The sequence below is a fragment of the Vanellus vanellus genome (assembly GCF_965231255.1).
Source record: "Vanellus vanellus genome assembly, chromosome: 1".
NCBI lineage: Eukaryota > Metazoa > Chordata > Aves > Charadriiformes > Charadriidae > Vanellus > Vanellus vanellus.
The window spans coordinates 5,024,737-5,049,276 of NC_138905.1; the positions used below are offsets into that span (position 1 = coordinate 5,024,737).

The following is a 24,540-nucleotide window of genomic DNA, read 5'->3' on the forward strand; positions in this document are numbered from 1 at the left end:
TGTGTGGCTAGCTGGGATCAGCTCAAGTTTTCCAGCCTCGCTTCCTAGCTGTGGAATCACAGCATAATTTGGGTTGGAAGGGACCTTTAAAGATCATCTGGTCTTTATATGACAAGATAATGTGGCCGATATGTCTTATGGACTTGTCCAGGGACCACACCAAAGGCTCTCTCTTCCCTGATGAGATGCCAGCAGGTGGTGACTTGTATGTTACTGGCATTAGTCAGAGTTAAATGAATTAGTGGTGAGTTAAACTTGGATAATGGCCACTCTGAGGTGGATTGATGGTCCTTGGGTGACTTCAAACCTACTGAGGTAAGGAGCGGACAGCTGAGCTCCTTGATGAAGAGGAAACAAGGCACTGTCTATAGCTGAAATCGTCCTTGTAGCGCTGTGGGCTGTGAAATGTGTTTCATTTTCATCATTGTCCTGAGTTATTTTGGTACTGAGAAGCCTCCTGCCCTTGAGAGACCAAGATGCTGTAAAAAGTAACATGGATTCCTGCACAGAAACATCTTATCCCATAGTATGAAAACAAAGCACAGATTGGAAAAGAAGGAGGAAGAGGTTGCAAAAGAGCAGGAAGTTTGAGCTGCTTAAGGTGATAGAGCAGACAGCCAAACCTGGCCTCTGCATAGGTCTGTGAGTCTCTTTCCATATCCTTGCACCGTCTACCCTGGACATTTAAGAAGTGCTGATGTCCCTCTAACTGTGGAGGAGATTCACAGCATCTTCTGTAGGCGATGCAGAAAAGACCAGAGTGAGAAATATAAGTAATTGAAGCTCCATGCTGTGATGGAGGCACCTTTGACAAGGTGGGATGTGGTGGGTAGTAAGGGGTGCAGGTCTGTCTGGCGTGGTAGCATGAGCTTGCTGTACACTCTAACCAGTGAAGGTGGCCTAACTGAGGCAGATCTCTGGTCTCGGAGAAGCGGGGTTCCCAAAATGGGATCTTGCTGTTGCACAGTAAAAACTGTTCTCTAGCTAAGGGAGAAAAGGGTTTCCTTTTCCAAAGGTTGTCAAACCTCAAGAAAACTCAGGAGCAATTTGATGGCTTTCTTGCTAACTGAAAGTGAAGGAAAAACTTTTTGCGTGAGAAGCTGTTAACCTGGGAGACATGGGGAAGTCCATGCATGGGGTGGGCTAAGAAGCAGGCTTTCTTTTCTAGTGTCTGTGTGTCAGCCTGGTTAGCCAAAACCTTTCTGTAAAGATGGCTTGTTGAGGGTTAGGGCTGTCACGTGCACAGTACACAAAACTAAGAACTGGGGCTGCTTGGGATGATGAATCATAGAATCACAGAATGGTTTAGGTTGGAAGGGACCTTAAAGATCATTGAGTACCACCCCCCCTGCCACAGGCAGGGACACCTCCTGCCAGCCCAGGTTGCTCCAAGCCCCATCCAGCCTGGCCTTGAACACCTCCAGGGATAGGGCAGCCACAGCTTCTCTGGGCAACCTGGGCCAGTGTCTCACCACCCTCACAGTGAAAAATTTCTTCCTAATGTTTAATCTAAACCTGCTCTTTTCCATTTTATAGTCATTCCCCCTTGTCCTATCGCTCCATGCCATTGTAAAAAGTCCTTCCCCCCTCTCCTGTAGAATGGTAGTGACCTTCTATCCCCAAAAGGGTGTGAGGGAGCCAGGTATTCTGGAGAGATCTCAAACTTGCTGTTGCTTCTTGGGCAAGCTGAAACAGCAGAGGGAAGGATTGGGCAAGTGCCATGGTGACTGCAACGCAGAAGAGCCGACTTGCAAAGGGTGCTGTGGCTGTGAGTCCCATCTCCCCATGGGGGATGGAGCACAGCTGACAACACAGAGCAAAAGGGAAAGAGTTCAAATGCAGGAAGGACACGGTGGATGTGGGTTGTTTTTTTTCCTGTTTTGTTTGTGCTCAGAGCTCTGATGGGTGATGGTAATGTGGGGGTTTGTAGAATTGGTCGGTCTTGGGGTATGGGGCAAAAAGCCCCACTGTGCCAAAGAGAACTAGGCACCTGAGTCTATTGGGAGAGGCCATCCACGCTTCAGGAGGACAAAAGCCTCTCTGACACCGGCCTTCAACTGCCAGCTGCCTGTAACATCGGTCCCTTCTCCTCCGCAGACCACCCATTAAGCTGTTGCCTGCCAGGGAGCGGAGACGTGCGCTCTCTGAAATCCTCTGCGGGCTCTGCTGCGTACACTCACATGTAACCTCCCTGGCTCCCTCTTCCTTCCTTCCCTCCCTCCCTCCCTCCGTGCGGTTGCCTGCTGGCCTGGCGCGCTCTCTGCTTGCTGTCCTCGGAGCTCAGCAGCCTCTCTGCACCCTTGGCCTCCCGGTCCTTTCCTCTCCCCTCCTTTGATTACTTCTCAATCACGGCTGGAGCAATTAAAAGGCTGGGACACAAGGTGATGACTTTGGGGTCTCTGGCATGGAGACACTAGCTGGATGCCTCTACTTCTTAACTGTAGCTTTGCAACGAAGCAAATATTTCGGTACGTTGCTAACAAATGCCAGAATAAGGACAAACATACACGCAAACCTGTTTTGCCCTTGCTGGGAAGCAGATGCCCCTCGCGCTGGGCTTGGTTGGGTACCAGCTCTTATTAAATCCCGGTGTGTGCTGCTGGTCTCTGTGGCCGGAGCTTTGCACAGTGGTTTGGATAAACGTGCTTTTGCAAACTGCTGGTGTTGCCTCCCCCTGCCACGTCTCACCGGCACTGTGCTGAGAAAAGTGGGGCAGAGCTCCCGGTCCGCTGCCGCCCAACAGTGGGTTGAGCGTCGGCATCCCACAGTGGGTTGGGTTTTCTTGCACAGATGCGATTACAAATTCTGGGCCGATTACGCTGGAAATAAGCATTGCCAGGGGTTATCGTTCTATTCAGGTGGTAGGAGGAAATGCTGCGGCTTTCCGAAAGCCAGATACTGTAGCTCAGTTTTGCAGACCTGAGATATTCTGATGAGCCTGGGAAGGTGATAACCAGCTGGCAGGGTGCTTACAGAGGGCTGAAGCAAGCACATGTAACAGATATGGTACCATTATCGTTGTTAACAATACAAATATGCTTTTACTTATTACTTGGTGAGTACCCCATTGGAAACATTCATATTTAATTAGCATTGATTCTTTTCGAGTGAATTGCTCTAAAACCTGGGGCGGTGGAGCCCCTGTCTCTTTCTCAGACAGCGAGTATCACATAACGAGCTGCTCGCTTCATCAGCAAAAAAAAATTAATTCTTTTTAGAACTGAAAATTTATGCTTCTTGTATTGAAAATGATGACCAGAAATTTTCAGACTATCACTGGCAACTGGGTGGGTAAGGCTTGGCAGGAAGCAAATTGCAGGTGATGTCTTGGATTGATTTATTTGATTTATTTTTTATAGGGGAGTGTAGGATATTAACTGGTCCTTGTATAGAGGAGGGTCAGTCCAGCAGTATTGTGTCTTGGGGATTGCTATTGGGATTACCTTTAATTCAGAAGGGATTGTCAGTCAGCCATGCTGGTCAAAATGCTCCAGGATTTTGTGAGCTACTCCTACGAGGTTCCTATCTACTGGAAGGGTGGGGGAAAAGTCAGGGGGACCCATCTCTGCAGATTTTTCTGGGTTTGCTGAGGTGAAGAGAAATGAAATCTCTGGCACCTTGACAAAAGGGTACCAGAGAAGGCACAAACCAAATGACTGATGCCCCAAAGCAACATATGCTTGTAAGGAACCATTTGAGTAGGATGCTGAGATTTCTGAGCTTTCGAGCTTTCCCTATGTAAAGGGTTTTAGTGGTCTTTGAGGAGATGGGATACTTGCCCCCTTGCACAAGCTGGGCTTCCTCCTCTCAAGTCCCTGCATCCATCCGGCTCAAAGTAGCTGAACACTGTCGGGTGGATACTGGCAATGGAGAAGGAGAGGGAGAGGGAAAACATACGTCTCCAAGGCTGTGTGTCCTTTTCCCCCGAGTGGAGGAGAGTGTATTTGTTATCCAAACCAAGATTCATAAAACTTGATCCCATCTCCTTATAGTTACCAGGAATGGCTTTTCCATTAAGCATTTGTGATGCTGCTGGGCTGTGGCCCTTGAGAGACCAGGAGCGTCTGTAAGTGCTGGGGTTGCTGGATAAATATGGAGAATTTCAGGTCTTTAGGCAGAGCCAGAGCTGTGTCTCTCCCCTTTACAGAAGGTGACTGCCTGCCTTGTAGGACACTTGTAGGACTCTTGCTCGAGCAAAGCTGTTGATCTAGGAAGAACAGGCAATGGGGGAGAAGGTGCAAGGCGAGAAGATTTTTTTGGTGCTGGTTTTCTCTTCTTGGTGGATTTCAGAGGCAGGTTGGTGGAATGGAGAGCAGGACAGGAGGAGATAAATACACGTAGTGTTAGCATCCGCTAGGTAGGTAGGACTTTTTGATTCATGTCTGAAACTTGTTACTTGCTTGCCCTTCAAATTAACCAGAGGTCTGGTTAATTGCCATCTCTGTTTCAGAATCAGCCCTAAAAGGAGTACAAAAAGAGAACCAGCTTCTAGAACAGAAAGCCAGTGGCGGTAGCGGTGTGTGTCGTGTCTCGTGAGGGAGAGCTCTCTTGCTTATAGCCAACTTTAATTTGGAAGCACAACTGCAGTATGAAAGCTGAATAGCTGCCCCGATACAGACAGTCTGCACAAGTGGGACTGGGATGCATTTTCCCCTTTCCGCACTTATTTCTCTACATCGGTTTGCAAAGGTGCAAAATGAGCTGCAACTAGTGAGGGATGCAAGTCTGCTAAATGTTCTCTAATACAAGTCAGATTTACTTTTTTTTTTTTTTTAAGACTAGAAAGATTTGATCTTAAATTGTAATATGTTTTGATCTTTAATGGAGTAATGACTCGTAGACCCAGTAGGGACACCAAACCTTTCTACCCCGGGCACATTCTCCTACAGCTATAGATAGAAAATCTCTCCGCTAATTTTCAGTTTGGCGTTGAGTATTTGTCTCACTGCAGAACTTGCAAGATGGAAACACTTCCCTGTGCCTCTGATCAGGTCAGGTATCAAGCACGAGGCAACTTTTCTGCGAGGCTGTCTCCTCCTGTCTGCTGTCTCAGACCGAATGTGCTGTTTTCCCAGGTGACCCTCCACAAGCTGCTGCCTGGATCGGCCAGTGTATCCTCTACTTGCTGATAATGGTTTTTGAGAAGACTGTGATTAGCCTTGTCTTGCTTATCCCTGGTTGGACAAAGGTAAGCTCCTAAGCTGTATTTTTTCGAGCCACAGCTGTTGTGGCTTGTTTCTGTCAGTTTTGCCTTATTAGTGGTCCTTATCATCATAGGTCTTTAATCCTTATGACTTGTTGACATCTCTCTGTAATAATTAGCTGTTACTTAAGTTTGGGGAAACATGACTTTCGTAACAGTTTGGCTTTTGGTACATTCTCTTGCTAGTCAAAAGCTAGTGGAATAAGATGCTGCTTTAATTTAATTTTCTATCCTTGGAAGGATAAAATGGGCTGGGCTGGCAGCTCAGCTGCTTCAGTTCTGCCAGAGGTTTTCTACTTTATCTTGTCAAGTCAGTTCATGCTGGGGTTTTGGGATCCCATACCTAAACTAGGGGGACTCTTAGAGATTAATTTGAAAAGAACTATCCAAGTAGTACATTGTCCTCCGCCCACCCCCCAGCTGCTTCTGTATGGTAGTTCATGCAATGGTAATTGCATTGGTCATGAGTTTCTCTTTTGTAAAATAAAAATGGTAATCTATGTCACTTGTAGCCACATACGTGGTGGCAGGTAGGTGTGGTGGGTAGTCAATGGGTAACTCCAGTTTTGAGTGCATTTACACATAGCGCCTAGTACCTCACAGGCTGATGTGACTCGACTGAAGAGTTATTTACAGCAATCTGGGAGCACTTATCTGTTCCTGTTCAGGGCTTGTGCTTCAAACCCAGCAGCCTACTGTCCTTGGACTCGGATGCGAACATGTTGTTCAGGAGCACGCGCTGCTAGATCCAGAGATGCTGCTGGATTCCTCTCCACGTTTATCGCGCACGGCCGGTGTCCTTATTTTGCAGCTAGGCTCCAAGGAGCCAAGGAAAGTCCCACCAGTTGTTTTGATCAGTAGTTACGCTGAAAGACTAGTAGTAATTCTTTCTTGCTCTGTGCAAAATCGTGCGTTTGGCAGCTGGACTAAAGGAATAGCCCGTGTGATCTTTCTAAGAGCTGGGCTAAAGCGAAGGCTGCGGAGCCCTAGCTGTAGGAAACTGCTGGTGTAAGAAAGCAACCAATTTGCAGCAAAGATCTCGCCACAGAGCTGTTCAAATAATGCTTCTAAATGCTTTCTCCTCTGCAGCTTCAGCAGATCCTCCTGGGTTACATCCCAAACCCTCAGCTGGAGCTTGTCCTGGTCATGCTTGTTGTGCCTTTCATAGTCAATGTAAGTGACGCCTCTGCAAGCACTGGGTGGGGCGGTTTGGAAATCGTGGTCCTCCCCTCAATAGGGAGCATGTACAGAAACTGGCTTGGGGTGGCCTTGAGTAATTGAAGTGGCTGGGACAGGGTGGAGGGGAGTGGAAACAAATATACTTGTTGCCACGAATACACAAATCTGTCACTGCTGCACTGCCGTGGTCCTAATTTCCACTCCCTTGTCCAAGCTGCCGGGTGGCTGACTCTTTAGCTCTTTGAAGACAGCTGGGGCTTATTAGCTGAGGGCTGCATCTCTGCAGCAAGTTACAGGCATGGGGATGCCCCAAAACCCTTTAAGTTCCTATAGGATGGTTTGTCAGTGGTGACCTTTGGCAACTTGTCTATCTAGCCATTTGGCTAGACGTCAGATTGCATTACAGCAAGGCAACGTGTTCAGGTTACCCAAAACTATTATCTCCTCAAAACTAGTTTGGCAAAACCTCTTGAAAGCTCAGCTTTTTTCCTAGTGCCCCGGATTCTGGGTAATCCTTGACCTGCTGCTCAGTCCCTGCTAAGACGGGAAGTGAGAACAAGGTGTTACTGTTCAGATGCCACCTGGACAAGGAGTGAGTTGAACTCTTTTCAACTCATACCACGAGCATTGCAGTGGATGCAGCGTTGGGTTTACCTGCCTCTGCTACCAGCCCCTCTCCGCCACCTCAGGCTGTGTTTCCTTATTGGAGAGCAAATTCTTGTTCTCATAGAACTGACCAGGGACTGGTGCAGACAGAGCCAATGAACCATGGATGGAGCTTGGTTCAATCGTTATTTCTTGGTGGAAACTTGGCCTATTGTAGTCTCCTTCCCCCCCCCCCCCCCCCCCCCCCCGGGTTTTCAACACCTGTGAAATCAATAGGATTTATATGAGAAGAGACCTCAGGAGTTTGACTCATCCAACCCCCATGGACACGCTTGATGCAGGGTTAATTTAGATGTTAAATTAAGTTGATCAATGCTGGATATATGGAGAAAGCAAAAGGAGAAGAAATAGCTGTGACTGAATTACTTTGGTCTCTGTAATCTATTCATATAACTTCTTTTTCCTCAAGGCCATTATGTTCTGGGTTGTGGACAGCTTGATCATGAGGAAATACAAGCAGAAGGACACCCTGGACATCAATGGATCCATAGAAACTCCCCGGGCTAGGCGAACTGAGGAATCTCAGGTAAGACCAAAGATGTCCTGTATCTGAGACCAAACTGCAAGTTTGTGGTGTGGTCGGTGTGCTTTACCACCACTGTGCAACATGCCCTCACGTCGCCTAGACCTAGGGTGATGCTCCGTGATTGTGGGTGATGAGCCTCCTAAGTCAAACAAACTTTCCATGTATGTGGCTGAGGTCCACAGAGGGGTGTTTCTTGGGAGGATCTCGCCCCGTCTAACAACAAGAAATACCGTAGTCTATGAAGTGGTGTTGAAATATTGCCCTAAATGATGACAGCATCTTGTGGGATGTGGGCCAGCTTTTGCAGTAACCTGTGTCACCTTGTTGGAGTGGCAGGCTGAAGCTGCTGGGTACCTCTGTACAGTCTCTCTCAAATTTCCCATTTTTAATTGTAATTAATCTTGGCTTAGAAAAGCTTGCTTTCCTCACTGTAATTGGTAGCATCCTGTTTAGAGGACAAGGCCTAGCCAGGAATCCTATTTTTGTCAGTGTTTGGTGTTTTTTCAGCCAGATGATGGTTCCTTAGCTGTTGGAAGCTCTATTTTGTGTAGTGTGAGCTTGACATGTAAAAGTTGTGGAGGGGGGAGGGGGAAGAAATGCTGCAGTCCCAGCAGACTTTGTTGTTAGTAATGACACATGGTTTTCTGGACAGGTGGTGTGTGTGCTTCTCATCAGCTTTTGGGCAGAGACCACAACCTGAGTCACCTGGGTTGAATTCCCTTCCTTCCCCTGGCACCCAGACCCTGTTTCAAAGTGCTCTTTGGACGGCTGCTGATGTCCTGCAGTTCCCTGGCGAGACTCGCTGAGATAAGATAGCTCCTGGCAGTTGCAGGCTGGCTCCTGGAGTAGCTTCTGCTGAGGAATTTAGGATGAACAGAAATAGCTCTTGCTCTCTGAGAGCTCTTTTATAGAGAGTAACTCAGCTCTTGTGCTGATGGGTGGGATGGCCAATTACTGGTGACATTGCAACGCACATGGAGGTAGTAGTGTTTAACGGTGTGCTTGGCAGTCTGCACAGCAGCCACGGCTTCCATGGCTCAAGAATGCAGTAGGGAAGTGGCCGCCGCTCGTGGGGATGCATTGTCAGAGGAATCCTCCCTCTGGCAGGAAGGCCAGGCAGATGTGAGCAGCTGTTGAGACAAGTGAGTCACTTCTCCTGGCCCTGCCTCCAGATAAACAGTTGTAGCTCGGCAAGGTCACTAGAAACATGCAGATGGTGTGCCCCAGGGAGTTTTGAGTGGTGCGTGTGGTGAGGGCATCCTCCAGAAATCTTTATTGTTTTGGAGAGAGAAAGGAAGAGAGGCCTGAGCTGGGTGGTACCAGTATGTCTTGATGGTTATGCATTGAAGCTGAGAATTCGTACCTAGGATGTGAAGGTGGATTAACTTTGGGCATGAACATGTCCCTGGTTATGGCGCAGTCCTGGTTTCTTGGTGGTGACTGATGATCAAGAGTGGCTCTTCCTTAGAAGAGCTAGGTTGGAGGTCAGTTCAAACTGTAAAGCTGGTGGTAAAGCTCTGCCTTACTGACTGGATGTGCTGGTGTGTTCCTGAAGGTTTAAAATCAGTTAAAATTACACCAGCTCAGAAGCAAGGGTAAGGAGGCAACATCTCCAGTTGAGACACCAACCTCCTTTCCAGCCTTCTGAACCTAAACTCACAGCATCCAGTCCCATAGATGGTGGCTGCTGTGGATACACAGATGGTGTTGCAGTTACTAGTCCTCTGCCTTACTCCACTGTGGGGGGCAAGTGTTTTGTGGACTCTAGCTCAGTTTTGGGTAGTCTGAAGGAAAGATATGTGTAATCTCCAGAAGCTAGGAAGGGCTTTTCTGGTAGCTCAACCCAGACAGGTTGTTTCAAGTGATAGAAACAATTTCCACAGTCTGACTCCTGAAGTCAAAGGCTTCTCCCATCTTCCAAGTACTTGACTCCTTTTCTCAGACAAATTTCTGCTGAGACCTTCAATGTGCAGGTCATCTGTCCATCTTGAAACCCTCTGATCCATCACTGCGGTGGAGCTACCAAGGGGACCGGTTTGTGCCTGGAGCAGTCTATGGGAACTGCCTCCTTTCTGCTCAGACGTGTTCCTGTGTCTCTGGCCCACAAATAATTCGGGCAGAGAAGGAAAATAATAAAGAAATACAGAGGTGGGTGACCTGCTTTTCCAATTCTGCTTCTTGGCGCTGGGCCTCAAGGTGTCAGCTAATGTGACTGACAGGTAGTGTCTTGCTTCATGTGTCAACTTTTTAGGCTATTAATTAAAGGTCATGTTGGCTGGCTGGGTCCTACAGCTGGATTGGCTGGAATTTAGGCTTGAAAACAGAAAATGAGGGTTTGCTGGGCTCATTGCTGCTAATAACCTGTTTGAGTCGGGGAATTTCTTTCCCCCTTGCTGCCCAGCAGAGGAGGAAGGAGCGGGGCTGAGAGGCATCTGTACAGGGCAGAGCTGGCTGAGGCTAATGTGTCCCACGGTTTATCAGGGTTCATCAGGGCTGTCTAGCAGCAGGCGCCGACAGCTCCCCATCATGCCGCCTTCTTGAATTTCAACCCTCTGCCTATCTTGCCAATAGAGGGTGTCATTATTTTCACTTGAAGTAGCAGTTTGTGTTTGGAAAAGGAGGGGGAGAGAGAAAGGAGAGCGGAAAGAGGGAGGCTGAAGTTAACCTATTAAAAACCCACACTCAGTATTTTCTATAGGGATAGCAGGAAAACTCAGCTTTGTCCTTGGCTCGGTAGACCAGCTGGGTAGCAAGAAGAAACCCAGCGAGCAGGAATCCTGCCGCTGATATCACTCACTGGCTCGGTGGCTGCAGTGCAGACCAAAGAACTGGCAGGCAGGCTCTTGTGGGTTTTAAGGCTCTTCTGGTGAGCCACAGATACAACAATGGGCTCTTGGTTATAATGGAGCAAATGCTGAACTCTCCTACATCGAAACCCTGAAAGGGACAAACTTACTCTTATGGCTGCAAGACCTTAACCATTCCTTCCATGTCAGTCTTAAAGCTTTCTGTTTCAGACTTGTGCTCTGCCTTGATCTTCACACAGTTGGGTTTTTTGCCCTCTCGTGGGATGGAAAGAGATCTCTCGAGCGCCGGTCTGAATCCAGTGCTGTTCCGGCTGGGGAAGTGCATTCATCTCCATGGCCCTTATTTCTGCTTTGCATGTGTCCTGCCCTTGACCTGAGTTTCTTTTCCCTTGCCCTTGTGAGTGCCAATAAACTTTTGATCTTATCAGTGATTTCTTTGTTTCCTCGACTCGGGGAAAACAACTCAGTTTTAATAATGTTTTTTTTGATCTTTTTTTGAACTTGTTTCTAGTTTATTCCCAAGGGTGATGTGTGAGTTTCTGCTCCTTTCCTTAAGGCTTACATTTCCAGAGATGAGCCTCAAAGCAGAACTGGGTCTGATAAAAGTGGTACTTGTGAGAACCATTAGGGTGAGATTAGAGGTTAGTTTAAGGTTGGGAGGAAAGCTAATATACTACATAGGGGCCCGCCTTCGGTCAGCGTGGAGTTCGGCACTTATCCCAATTCCCTTCATATGTGCTTCATAGCACATAGGAGCTGTGACTTTTGAAAAATCCCTAGACTGAAGACGCTGATGAATCCCAATACCTATGCTGCTTGTTTTCAAGTATTGAAGAATACTTTAAGAGAGAGTTTGATTTGCTGGTTGCTTAACTGAGCTGACTTTTAAACAGCTCAAGGTGAACTAACGTGCCTGGTCCTTACGGGGAAGCTAAGTGAAGGTGCCTCTAGAAGGAGGCTCTCCCACCTCTCAGCCCTACTGACTCATGGGAACCTATCTAAGCTCAGATGCAAGAGGACGGTGGGATGGTTCCTACCTCTAGACCAGGCTGGTAGAGCTTTAGGCAAACAGGTTTCCATGGCTAGCAGAGAAATGTCCCCAGAGCTGCTTTGTTTGACAACCTGTGTCATAGTTCTCATCTGCCACTAAGGTGACTTAGTTATCTGAAGGGTCTGCTTGGATGGAGTATCAAACCAGTAGGCAGCCTCTTCCCCCAGACAGGAGGGGCTGGCAGAGCGCACGGGCAGCCCTGTCTCGGTAGCGTGACTCACATTGTTTTGCAAGCTGCTGGCCTCCTGGTGTGGGGAGGAATGCATGAAGTATTTGAGGGCTGCTGAGCGAGACAGTAGCACATTGTCCCAGGACTGGGAAACCGTGGTCCATTCCCAGCTGCGCCACCGACCTGCTGTGATCCTGACCTGAATGCATCTGCAGGGGAAGCGCCTTGTCCAAGTTGTGCTGAAAACTCCCAAACTGGGAGTTTTGGCTTGAAAACCATATCTGAGGGTACGTCCCATGACTGCCATAGTGATGAGGTGCCCTCTGGTGATGAAGCTCCCTGGGGAATTATGGAAAGGTTGCTGGGCGAGCAGCTTTGTGTGAGCTGTACGGCGGGCAGGTAGCAGCCTGAATGGGTCTGGATGCGCGACGCTCGGTGCCTGCTCTGTCATCCACGCTTGGCTGCAAGGGGATTTGAGTTTGCAGCTGAAACCCACAGAAATTACCAGTTCATTAGGCCCTAAAACCAGCCTGTTGCAGCCTGCCAGAGTTCAGTGAGTTTATAATGCTGCATGTGACTAACTACCTGCCCGTTTTTCCAGGTTCAACAGCATCACAGTATTAATAAGATAAACAGAGGAAACCTTCATGTGGAAGAGGTAGAAACTTTCCAATGTGTGTCTTGAACAACAACAACAAAAAAAATATGCCTTGAGACCAATGCAGGGACATACACACACACACAAGAGAGTTTAATCTGATCTTCTGCTCCCCTTGGAGTGTCTGATGTGCTGCTGTGAAGATAACAACATCAGATGGAGGGGCTGGAGTGTGCGTGAGGGTGGGGAGGAAATCTTTCCCTGCGGCTCTTCTGCTCCTTTGAAGTCATTGACTCACTGGAGTTTGTTTTTCCTGTTTGGTGGTTTTGTTGCTGTGGTGACTGGCTCCGTGGTGCTGCCTAAGCGCTAACGAGTGGAGGGCACACTAATTTGCAGCTGTGCAGGGAGATAGCCACAGATGAGACTGATTCCCTCATGCTCCTGGTTTTGCCCAAGGAATACTGAGCTCTGGGACCGGTTGAGCTGTTGGGGACACTTTGTGTGTGAAAGTCCCTTGATTTGTGCCTTTGAGCTGGAAGGCTGCCGCTGTGGGTCGTGCAGGGGGAAGCTTCTTAATGCATTGGGTCAGTCTTCGGAGCAAAGTGGGGTCAGATGGGGCTGAGGCTTGGGTGGGAGGTCTACACCGCCTTGCTGGAGAAGGTATGTTTGTGGGGATGGTAGTGGTACCTGCCCTTGTCCCTGCATCAGGGACGTAATGATGCCATTTGGGTTCTGTAATGGGCAAGTGGAGGAGGGGGAAAGGGCTGTTGGCATTGCTCTTTTGGGGAAATAAAGGCCCTTGGCTGTGCTGTTAGGTTTGTGCCTCTGTAGAGTGGGGTGCTGAGGTGCCAAGGACCTGGCCAGGCTTCTGATGTGGATGACTAGTGTTTACCAGAAATCCCATGCTTCGACCAAGCTCCCGAGTACTGCTGGGCATGACAAGCTGTAGCACAAGGGTTGACTGCACTTCATATGTGCTTGGAGGTAGCTGCTGTCAGGGGTCATGACAGTAGGGCTTTTTTTGCTCAAAGCTGTGTTTTTGAGGGGGTAGGATGGGGTTTAGCAAACAACCTGTCGAGCCATGAGTGTTACCCACGCAAACTGCTCACCCAGTCAGCCTGCTGGCTTCAGCTCTTCTGCAGTCATTGTAGCCATTGCCCGAGTAAAACCCGGCCTTTTTCCTCTTCCAGATGATGTGGCTGGAGGATGTCCCACGTGTGGCTCTGTCTGCATCCTGCAAACGCTCCAGGCCGGTGGCAGCCAGTTAGCTCAAACCAGCCTGTTGGTAGCTTCAAGTCTGAAGTTAGCTACTGAGAGCGTAGGTGTTCCTGGAGGCAACGGGCAGCCTTTTGATCGCGCAGCAAAGCCGTGGGCTTTCTTACCTGGAGAGGTACCAGGGAGAGGTGTCAGTGCCCTATTTTGGCTCCCACAATTCAGGCTGAGCCAGGAGCTGCTCTGCCAGGTAGAAATAAGATGCTACCAGGCTAGGACACCACTCCTGAGCTTGCTGGCCATGGCTGAAGCTAATTCTGTAGCTCTTCTTGCTCTCCTGGCGGAGCTCTGGAGATGACGAGTAGCTGGGGGCCTGGGAAAAGGTCTACATTGGTGCAGCTGTTTGCAAAATATGTGGCCTATTTTTCGTACATCTCCACTGCGGCTGCAGCCTGGCCTGAACATGCATGTCTCTGTGTGAGTCCTGTTCCACGGTGAACAGAGCTTTGAGCTGCCTGGTCTGTTTTCAAGGTGGGGAGGGGGTGGGGGTAGGACACCAAACCATCAGGATGCCTGTGCCCAAACCTGTCTGGCTGTTGTTGGAGAGATGGTCAGTCACCTTGAGACACTTCCCATCTGCCAGAGAGGATTAGATCTTGCAGCAGACCCCTCTAGGGGGGCTTGACCCCTTCAGCAAGAAGTATCAAGAAGAGCTGAGAACTTTCACTCTGTCAGCGTCTGTCTGTTCTCCTTTCTAGGTGTTACTCTCTCCAGACATGGATTTTGAACAGTCTGAAAGCGACCAGGATATTTCAGGACACCAGGGAACGAACCAGAAGATGAAGCAGCCCAGCTATCAAGTGGTCATCTGACAACACTGGGACAAGGGAGGTGGAGGAAGGGAAGCAGCACTGTGATCCTTGAGACGGCCGAGGAAGGGCAGGGTGGGGGAATGCTAGTTGAGCCCTGTGGATCTGCAGAGATCCTTTTGCCTGCCTCATCTAGACCTGTCCTTCTGCAGTTGTCTTTTCGGTATGGTGTCTATGCATCCTGTACAGGCTCTGAGCGGTATCTGCTTTACCTGTCTGCCCCTAACCTGTACACATGCAGGCACGGTGAGGTTAGGGGTACGGGTATGTGCTGCCCCTGGCTGGCCAGCTGGGTGTAACTTTTTGTCAGGGCTAGAGACTGAAATCAAAAGATTGTCTGGTTTGTTTTTTGGTTTGGGGTTTTTTTGGTTTGTTTTTTTTTTTTTTTTAATAGGGGGGAAAAAATAGATCTATCCTGTACTACCTGAACTGTGACACTTTTATATTCACAATACTCAAAAGAATTAGTTTGCAATACATATTTAAATGTCTTGAATTGGGAAGATTGTCTCAGTGGATCTGATGCTTTTTACTGTTTTATAAGGAATGCAATAAATATTTGACCTAAAACTGCCTCGTAATTGGAATGCTTCCATGTGCTTAATGTTTTGCAAGACCCTGACGCTGTAAAGGGGAGGAAGGGAATCTGTTGAAATCTTTCCCAACCAGTTCCTCACAGAGCACTTGGCCTTTCTGTAGCAGGGCTGTCCTAGTAAACCTACAGAAGAAGAGCTGAGCCACGGTGCTGAGTTTCGGTAGATGGGTTGTATGAGCCACTGCAGCGCAAAGACCTGATGCTGCAGCATCAGCCTGTGCTGACTCCAGATGAGAATAGACTCAGAGATCGATCCCAGTTGCCACCTCACAGGTGAGTGTTTACTGGGAACTAGAAGTTGACTACTTGCCTTTGACCTAGTTCAAAATAAACATGTGAAATCTCTGCAGGACCGGATTCAAAAACTAGATCTGAGGAGTCAGCTGAAGCCCCATTAACTAGCCCTGATGTTCTGGGTGTAAGAGAATGGCCTCAGGTAGGACCGTTGTAGGAGAAGACCCTTGGGTCATCCCAGATCCTGGCTCCAAGTGGTGAGGTGCAGGGCTTCGCCCTTGCTCTCTTGTTAATGCACCGTATCCATCTATAAACACACAAAAATGCAAAACACTTTGCAGCTCTCCCAGGGAGAGAAAGAGAGCACAGAGCAGCTGCATGATGCGCTCCCAGACTGAGTGCAGACACGCAGCTGTGATGAGACCCACTCCGTGTCCAAATGGTGGACGGTCCTCAGAGCAGGGCCTGATCCAGCATCCTCTGAACTGAACCGATAGACCCGGTTGAGCCGTAGACAGGCTTTGCTTATTGCAAGATGGTCCCCAGAAGTGTTGAGCAGGAATTGCCTTTTATTTTCCCTCCCTCCTTTGTATTTTCCCAAGAAAACACTCCTTATTAGGGAGTAGAAAATAAAAGATTTGGATTTTTGAACGTGGATGGATTTTGACTTTTAAAAGCTGAGCTGAGGATGTGTGAAGATGTTTTGGTTTTGTGGGGTTCTTTGGTTTTGTTTTGTGGGGTTTTTTTCCTAACTTCAAGGTAGTTTAGAAGCACTAGGTGCAACTCAAAGACTCGCATGCCCCTTAGTGAACTAGATGTGCCTGGCCACACTTGCAGCTGTGCAGCTTTACACTGTATTTCTGGAAATTAAGTCCCTTTTTGTTTCTTCCTTACTTAATGAGGGGTGAAAATCCTAGTTGTGCTTGCACATCAAATGGCTTTTGGAACACATGGCACACAGCTCTTTCAATAGATCATTTGTATTCCTTAGTGAAATCAGTTTCACAATGTAACTTTTGCTTGTCTGGCGGAGTTCTGTGCTGGTAAGGACTGGAATAACTCCTGTGCTGTTTAAGGTCTTGACTGAAAATAGATTAAAACAGCTCTCCTATTAGAAACTTGCTCCCTGTTTTGAGGTGTGTTCGGATTTGGGGTTTTGTTCTTGCTATAGGGCTGCACGGTGCAATACTGCAGTATGTGAAGAGCGCAGACTCCACCACAGCAAAGTCCTTGTCCTAAAATGGAAGGTGAGTGATGTGATCTTTGTCTTAACCCTTAGTTGAGGCTGGATGAGAAGGCTCACAGTAGGCAGTAGCAGGGCAAGTACTGCAATCAGCTCTGGAGTCCCCAACATGAGAAGGACATGGACCTGCTGGAGTGTGGCCAGAGGAGAGCCACAAGGATGATCCGAGGGCTGGAGCACCTCTCCTATGAGGAGAAGCTGAAAGAGTTGGGGCTGTTCAGCCTGGAGAAGAGAAGGCTCTGGGGACATCTTATTGTGGCCTTCCAGTACCTAAAGGGGGCCTACAGGAGAGCTGGGGAAGGACTTTTTACTCGGACATGTAGTGATAGGACGAGGGAGAACGGCTTCGAACTGGAAGACGGTGGGTTCAGATTGAACATTAGGAGGAAGTTTTTCACTTTGAGGGTGGTGAGGCACTGGCACAGGTTGCCCAGAGGGGTTGCTGAGGCCCCATCCCTAGAGGTGTTCAAGGCCAGGCTGGACGTGGCCTTGGGCAACCTGGTCTAATGAGAGGTGTCCCTCCCTATGACAGGGGGGTTGGAACTTGATGATCTTCAAGGTCCTTTCCAACCTAAACCATTCTATGGTTAGTATGACATGGGGGAACGTTGCCCCTCTCAAGCTTCGCATAGCCAGTGCTGTTTCAGCAGCCCTAAATTCAGGATTCTTGTTCCCTCCTCTGAAATAGTGGTGTGCAATTGTTTCTGTTGTGCTTCAGACTGATTGCTCAGCCCTCATTCCTGAGCTGTATGAGCAGCTTACAATCTTTAACTGTATCAACGCAAAACAAAGTGCTCCGTGGCGCTCTCAGCGATGAGAACAGATGTGTGCCTATATGTGCAGTTGTCGCAGTGCACCTCCTGTGAGCTCTCTGTGCTACGGCAAAGGACTGTGAGGACCAAGCATGGACACATTCTCCTTCTGAGGGAGGGAAGTGTGATGCTCCCTTTATCAATGGGGGAAAATGAAGTTTATGGTCTGTGACCTGCCTTTGCTCTTACTGTTCTCAGGGCAGCAGGAGCACAAACTCTGATTTCTGTGTTCTATGCTATTGTATTTAAAGGCCGGATCAGTCTTCTCTATGTGGTTATATTCTCAGTTTAATGTGGGAGTAGACCACTAGGGTCTTTTCACATAACACATTTCTTGCTTCCTACCAAGTGTATAGAGGCTGAAGAACATAATTGACCTTTAATTTTCTGCTGAAATTACTTTGGTTCACAACTTATTGTTATCTTGTGAGTGATTCTTTCAGCTATCTGGTAATATGAGCTTGTCCAGTAGCATAAAACATACATAACCTTAGCTTCAAAGCTCATTTTATCTTTGCCGAATGAAAGCTTCACTGCAGTGTTCACTGTAAAATATTTATTGTGAAATGGATAACTGGAGCCTTAACGAGAACTTGAGTATATTGCTCCAGGTGCTTCACATGGCTGGGAAGCTGGGCTTGATCATTGTTCTTTTTAGACCCTAAAAGAAATATGTTTCCTTGGCTGGAGGACGAGGAAGAGAAGTAATGATGCACCTGAAGCGTTAGCAATATGTGTGTGTGCATATATGTATGTACACATATCTATATACAGGAGAGATAAGACAAAAGGAGAGCCTAAGCCAATTGCTCCCCTGAGCACTACATTTGAACAGCAAAATGTGGGAGAGTGAAGACTTCAAAGAAATCCCTTCTCAGTAAGGACAGTATGAAGAAAACAGCTGCTGAACCCTGGACTGTCTAGAAGTTCATCGCCACTATCCTGTTCACCCCGTGCTAGTGAAAAGGGAGGTTATTTGGAAATGGGCTGGATGATCTTCCCGCTGTTTTCACGGGTGGAGGAGTCAACTTCAGAGATGCTCTTTCTCATCTCATTTCTGGTCCATTAACACGCTGCAGAGCATTAACCCCTTTGGTTATTGCATGCTCAGGACTGTGCTGAAGGTCTTACCTTCAGTTCTTCCTTGCAGAAGAGCTATTTCTCAAGACAGCTGGGCCCAAAGCAGTAATTTTTTCTTTATGTTTTGTTCCAAAGCATGAGCCTTGGCATAAGTTTTGCACTAACTGAGCTTTCTGTAAGGATCTTCCGCAGTGCAATTAAATCTAGCTGGTTGCTTTGGGCTGTTTCCCTCTTCCCGACAGCACGTGGTGTGAATAAGCAACCATGCTTGCTACCTGCTCTGCTGCCACGGTGCTAGCAGTACTAACTAGATGATCAAGCAACTGGAAAATCACAACCACGCCAGCCCCCAGCAGCTGGAGCTCCCACAGCAACAATATGATTTAATTGTTAAATATGCAAAAAATCAGTTAAGGTTGAACCTATTTCTGTAGGTCTCTGGCAGCTCTGTTTTCTCCTAACACATGGATATCATTTAGCTCCTGGAGATGCTTCCACGCCCACCCGCCTTCCTTTCAGTTCTGGAAAGGCAGAGTATACATGAGCTCAATTTGGCCTTGCCATGTAAATGTGTTTGTAGTTGTCAAAGTCCTCTTTGGCCAAGTTCTCTACTAAGCAAACTCCCCTGAGGCTGATCTATAGTATTATTCAGTGATGCCTCACTTTAAAATAGACCACAGCCTTGCAGTTTGGGTTTGGAGGATTCTTTGCAGAGCAGTACCACCTGCAGTGGGGGTGGCTGGCGAACCCTTCTGTAACCTCCTGCTGCCAAATTCCTTCAGCGTACAAATTCCTGCAGTCTAAGGAAGGCAATGGAGCCAGGGGAAATGAGGATGAAAAATTTTTGACAATTTGGAGTAAATAAAGACTCCCCGCTGATTAGAAACGCAGCTAGAAATGTCTACTCTGCTTTGTAGGTTCATAAGCTGTTGCAGGTGCTGGTTCATCATCCTTTAGAGAATTTAAATCTCTACTAAGGAGAAGTGATGCTCTGCTCAAGGACGTGGCAACTCTGTTGGAAGCTCATGGTGGAACTTGTTTCTCTCTGAGGGAGTCAAGGCTCAAGAAATCACTAAACCTGCAATGTTATTGAAATAAGATGATTCACAGAATGGGAGCCTGCACCACTCCTGTTGCTGCTGAAGACTGGAGGTGCTTTTTAAGTGTGCAGCCTGTCCACTGAGACAGCAATAAACCACATGAAGGATTTCACCACAGTTTTAAGGGTCCATAGTTGTTCAGGGAACCTCAGGCTTAGTGGCAAATCCAGACTCCATCCCAATAACCAAGAAAGCAATACCCTCTTGTCGTCTGTTGGTTTAAGGTTTTGATTTCTTTTGTTACCTCTTTGATGCTAATGGGTCACTGCAGATGAATATCCACCCACCTCTCCTCTCACTCTCTTCTTTCCCCAGGGACCATGGTTGGAGCTGGTGCTTCAAATCACTTCTTTACAAAGCCTATCACCCAAGGATGCCTCTCTAGATAGGCACTGTGCTGTATGATCTGTGCCTCTCACTGGGTGACTCACCAGCCCCTGGGGGTATTGCACAGATCCCTGCGTGGGTTTATTTTGAGACCAGCAGCTCTCTGCACAGTTCAATATGAGTGCTGGACCATTTCGCCCTCCCTTCCCACTGGGAGAGCACCGATCACACCTTTAACCATGTCCTCAACTCTTCCTTCCCCCCTCCCAACCTCCTTGTCTTCAGGAATTTGATCAACAATGTTCATCTAGCATGAAAGAGAGACAGCTGATTTCCAAGGGCAAAAGCCTTGGTTTCTTTGGCACCAAAAAGTAAAGAAATATTCATAAATTGCCTAGCACTAGAGGCTTCAGAAGGGAACCGCTGTCACACATGCTGCTGCAATGCACTGCTATGATCGGTCTTAAAGGCTGCTAACCATCCCAAAGCTGGTCCCTGTGTCGAAAGGATGAGAAGCCAAATAGTCTTTATAGCTCCCATCGATCAGTTTGTCCGCATTGTTTTTGGCAAACCAGCAGTCAACTTCCTGCTGGCCGTTGTAGATCCTCCTCTGCTTCCACACAACAGGAACGAGCCGTCCCTTCACTTTTAGGGTATTCGTAGGGTTTGGCTTCAATGCTTCGGTTTGATTCTGACCAACCTGCTGATGACTTGTGTTTAGAGATTCCTGAAGAAGTTTAACTTCATTGTTCAAGAACTGACCTGCAAGGCAAAATAAAATAGAGTCCATGACTGGCTATTCTGTGCCTGTTTATAAGTAAGTTGTTGTGTTGTTGGTTTTTTTTTTTTGATAGGCTGTGTTTTGATAATTCTTAGTGTATGGAGTTGTAAAGGGCTTCTCTGCAATAGCAGCATGAATCTAGGTTCTACGATTCTTTTTTTAATTCTTAAAAACATAGAGATAGACATTAGAATAAAATCCTATTTCTTTTCTCTCTTGTCAAGATACACTGGCTGAGCTGAAGAGCTTTTTGAGCTGCTAGTAGCAAGTTCCCCTCTGTAGGTGATGGTTACTAGAGATAATATAACCCATACAAAGCCCATCAGCAAGCAGAAAGAAGATCTAGGCTTGACGCTCCAAGTCCTCTTCCCTTGTCTTATTGGGGACAAGCTCTTTTCAGCCAAACCCAAGCATGGATTTAGAGGTTGGCACATGCGAGCAGCCTGAATCCAAAAATCCACTCCTGACAGAGCATTTCCTGTTTAACCTTGTGGTACCTGAATGTCACAGAAACTATGGCTTTGGTCTTAGAGTTCTCCATTTGTACACAGCCATAAACATCACTGCTTCTCATTGGCTGGAAGAACCCAACCATCTAGATATTCTCTGAGGCTTCCTAAAGCCTAATTGCTCTCAAAATGTGGGGACAGCTCTTCTTTCATTTCAATTTTGAAAGAAAGGGGCCGCAAAAAGTACTAATGTTTCTTGATCTCAGACTCAGGTGTAAAGAGCTCAGTCCTGTGAAAACAGACCCTTTGGACATGTGCAAATGCAGTACTTGAAGGCCCAGCCAATGATCTCTGTCAACGTGCTAGCTCTGTGACTAGAGCTCTCTGAGAATCTGTAAGACCTCAGTTGACTGTTGTCTTCGCCAAGAGTCAGACCCTACTTTGCCATGTCCCTGAGAGCACATTAGCAGCTGGGCTATTCTGAATCAGGACTACTGTTAGAGAATGTCTTATTGGTGCCTTATTCAGGGTTCTTGTGTAATATTTGGGTTTTATCTCTGTATTGGGAACATCAGGCATGTGTATTCTAATGATAACTGTATTGAAAAATCATAAAAAGAGTGGAAATGTGAAAAACAGGCACAGCCAGATAGCTACGATAGTGGGAAATAGTTCATATAGGAAAAGATGGGAGAAGAGTTGGGGATGCTAGCAATGGAGATGTTTGGGAGTGGGAGTAAGAGTCTCATTTGTGAACTTAATCCCCACGTGCCTTGTTTGTTACCTCCTGTCCCCATCCTTTAAAACTGTTTGGAAGGATCATTTTTCTCTGGCTTACAGCTCTGAATCTGAGAACCTGTTACCTACCCAGTAACCCGTGGGAGTCGGAAGAGAGACCTTTACTGTTGGAGATGTAGAACCCCAGGTGATCCCTCTGATATGGGGCTGGCTTCTTGTAATGGTGTATGAGGATGACAAAGCTGATTGTGTCTCTTATGGTCACAGTGATGTTAGAATTGGCAGAGATGGACACCTCGAGGCTGCTGCTCCGCACAACAGCACTCCGATCACAGGACAGAAGAAGTCTTTCCCCATCATCCAGGATGATTCTTTTGGGTGTGATCTCTAGGTAAGATCTCTCTGGCTTATTGCTGAGGATAGTGATGGTGCTGAAGTAAGTCCGATGCTTCTTGTGGCCGTTGGGTGGTGCAGGAGCTCCAATTAGTTGACCATTCACAGTTACACCTTGCAGGAAAATAATCAATAAATGAAAGCTGGAACCAAGAATAGGTCCATTGTTTAAAATATAGGTGCCTTGTTACCAAGGACATGCAGATACACCACCTCATGCTTGATTATTTCACCTATCAGTATTCAAAGCAGTATGGTCAGTCTGTTACAAATTGATTACCTTGTACAGAGCACCTAGATTTACCCAAGCTCAGAAATACTGGCCTTCCCTGGAGACGCGTGCCCCCAGCCCCATTACTCCTAACATTTTGTACACAGTGCTACAAGATAGGATCAGCTGCTCCTCAACACAGCCACTTCCTAAGCTCCATCCAACCTTAGACATACCTATAACCTAGACAATGATGTGCAGAGGTTTTGAGCTGCATAAGACAAATACTTATCTTCGTGACTGCTGACCAACTGTAGTATGATTTACCTCAACCACCTATTTGTTCATGCATAATTCACCTGGGCAAACATACCAGATCATGGAGGACCAAGAAAAGCTGCTGGCAGGCTTGCTTTTCCTCATCTGACTAACTGGCATAGGGACTGAACTTCTAGGAAGAGGACTTGGGTGTATCTGAATGCTGCTGTCTCAGAGTATCTCAGGGTAGTAGCGAGTTGGAGTTTGATGTCCCTCTCTACCCGACTCCTAAGAAGAGATCTAGCCTGGGAAGCCACAGAGTAAGGGGTGTTACCTTGGCCAACATGCTAAAGAATGAGCAGGACCTGTAGTGAAGTGCTAAACCTCCTCAGGTGGCAGTGTAAGAAATTCAGGTTCTCTCCGGATCCCTCCAGAATAGGACCCTGAACCCTGCACTCCCATTGGGTTATTTTCAGCTTCACCGATACTGCTCTTCCAGCTTTCCTCAGTTTTTCCCCAAAAGAACCACTTTTGATTAGTCTAAAATGCAGATCTCACTGAGTCAGCTGAAGCCTAGATGTCCACACGAATATTTCCAACCATTTTAATGATTTTCGTGGCTCCCTGTCCTTAAGACACTGTCTCTCTTCCCACAGGTCTCTGAACAGCTACTAGGCAGTAACACTAAAGGAGGAGGCTTGTGGCTGACCCAAGCCATCAACAGTGAGATGAAATCTCTCCATATCCCATCATTGCTGATGGAATCTCTCATTTCTGTCTTTATAGATTCAACTTGCTAGTGCTACAGAGTCTGTTTTTCTCAAGCTCATTCCACGTTTGAGCCACAGAATCACTCAAGCAGCAGCACAAACACAGTCTGTGAAAGAAGTTTAAGGGGAACACTGCCAAGAGCCGGACCTTATTCACTAAGGTAGGCGTGAACACAGAAATACGGAGGCAAGACCGCTGCCACACAGAACAGAATTCTTGTAACTTTATAGCAGGGTTGTTTATATTCTTTGTAAGACAAGTCTGTGCATTGTCTCTGGTTTTGACACCCCTTCCTCCCACCATTTCCCTGCTGAGGACATAATCCGCTTATTAGCTGCCCTGCTTAGAATTCCAGATCAGATCAGACCACAGTTTGGGCCCCTGGAGATCAGACTGGCTTGGGCAAAGCAGATCCTGAAATGTGTGGGTTTTCTCAAGGCTGTCATGACTCGGTAACCAGTTTGGAGGTCCCTTCACTGAAACAGCCTCAGAGCTGTTGGTTAGCCTGTTTGGATACTTTGCTCTGTCCTGAAAGAAACAGCGCTAGAAGGAAAGAGTGAAGTTCCGATAACAGAGCACTCTTGGCGAGTCCAAATCTTTTATTTGCGTGTTGTGACTTTGTAACTAGAGGGCTGATGAAGTTGCACCACCAAAGAAATGCACCGTCTCTGCAGCAGAAAGCTGAAGCCCCTGTGTAATCTCTCGTCACGGAGGTGGCTATGTGGTTTATGTGACCTGTGGCTGTGTGGTTTTGTGTGGGGTTTATGATTTATTACTACATGTAGCGTGCAAAATGCCGGTGGCTGTTCATTAAGCTGAAGCTGTTGTAGCACCGGTCAAGTGCAACCCACAGACCATACCGGATCATCAGGAGCTGAGTTCTCCAATCTAGCTGGAGTGAAGGTGCACCCCTTCACGTGGTCCTCATGCATCCAAGCGCGTCTCTTGGCTGTTTATATGTAACTGCCGCTCCCTTGATTCCGGTCAAGGAAGACCAGAACTAGGGAAAGTTTGCATACACATAAAGGACATTTCTATCTATGGTTAGGTCTAATCTGTTGCCAAAATCTCCTGTAGATGAATTGTGTAGGTAACAGTGGCGAGGCCTCCTCCTTGCTTAAGTTTGCTGTGGATTTACCCATAAGCTATGATAAAGTTGGAGGTCAGTAAGTGCAAGTCAGCAGTTTACCTCCCCTTCTAATAAGTCAACCTCCCCTTCTAATCCAGGTGATTAGAGATGGAAAACTGGTGTGCACCAATTTTCCATT

The 24,540-nt window shown here is 47.4% G+C and overlaps 2 protein-coding genes across 2 annotated transcripts in view; one reads left to right on the forward strand and one right to left on the reverse strand.

Moving 5' to 3' along the window:
• Positions 1-14,358, forward strand: part of LOC309681315 (store-operated calcium entry regulator STIMATE-like) — a gene marked incomplete at its 5' end in the record, with an annotated part of 37,933 nt that extends 23,575 nt beyond the window's left edge. Inside the window, 6 exon segments of the mRNA XM_082495162.1 lie at positions 5,076-5,188; positions 6,293-6,376; positions 7,458-7,574; positions 13,390-13,415; positions 13,417-13,501; positions 14,170-14,358. Coding sequence (XP_082351288.1) covers positions 5,076-5,188; positions 6,293-6,376; positions 7,458-7,574; positions 13,390-13,415; positions 13,417-13,501; positions 14,170-14,283 — 539 coding nt within the window. The 3' untranslated portion in view covers positions 14,284-14,358.
• A 5,664-nt stretch (positions 14,359-20,022) lies between these two features.
• The window catches only part of ITIH5 (inter-alpha-trypsin inhibitor heavy chain 5), a 49,751-nt gene continuing 45,233 nt past the window's right edge, over positions 20,023-24,540 (reverse strand). The window contains exons 13-14 of the mRNA XM_082496080.1: positions 21,769-22,146; positions 20,023-20,433 (exon numbers count right to left, since the gene is read on the reverse strand). Coding sequence (XP_082352206.1) covers positions 20,135-20,433; positions 21,769-22,146 — 677 coding nt within the window. The 3' untranslated portion in view covers positions 20,023-20,134. The remainder of the gene's footprint in view (positions 20,434-21,768; positions 22,147-24,540) is intronic.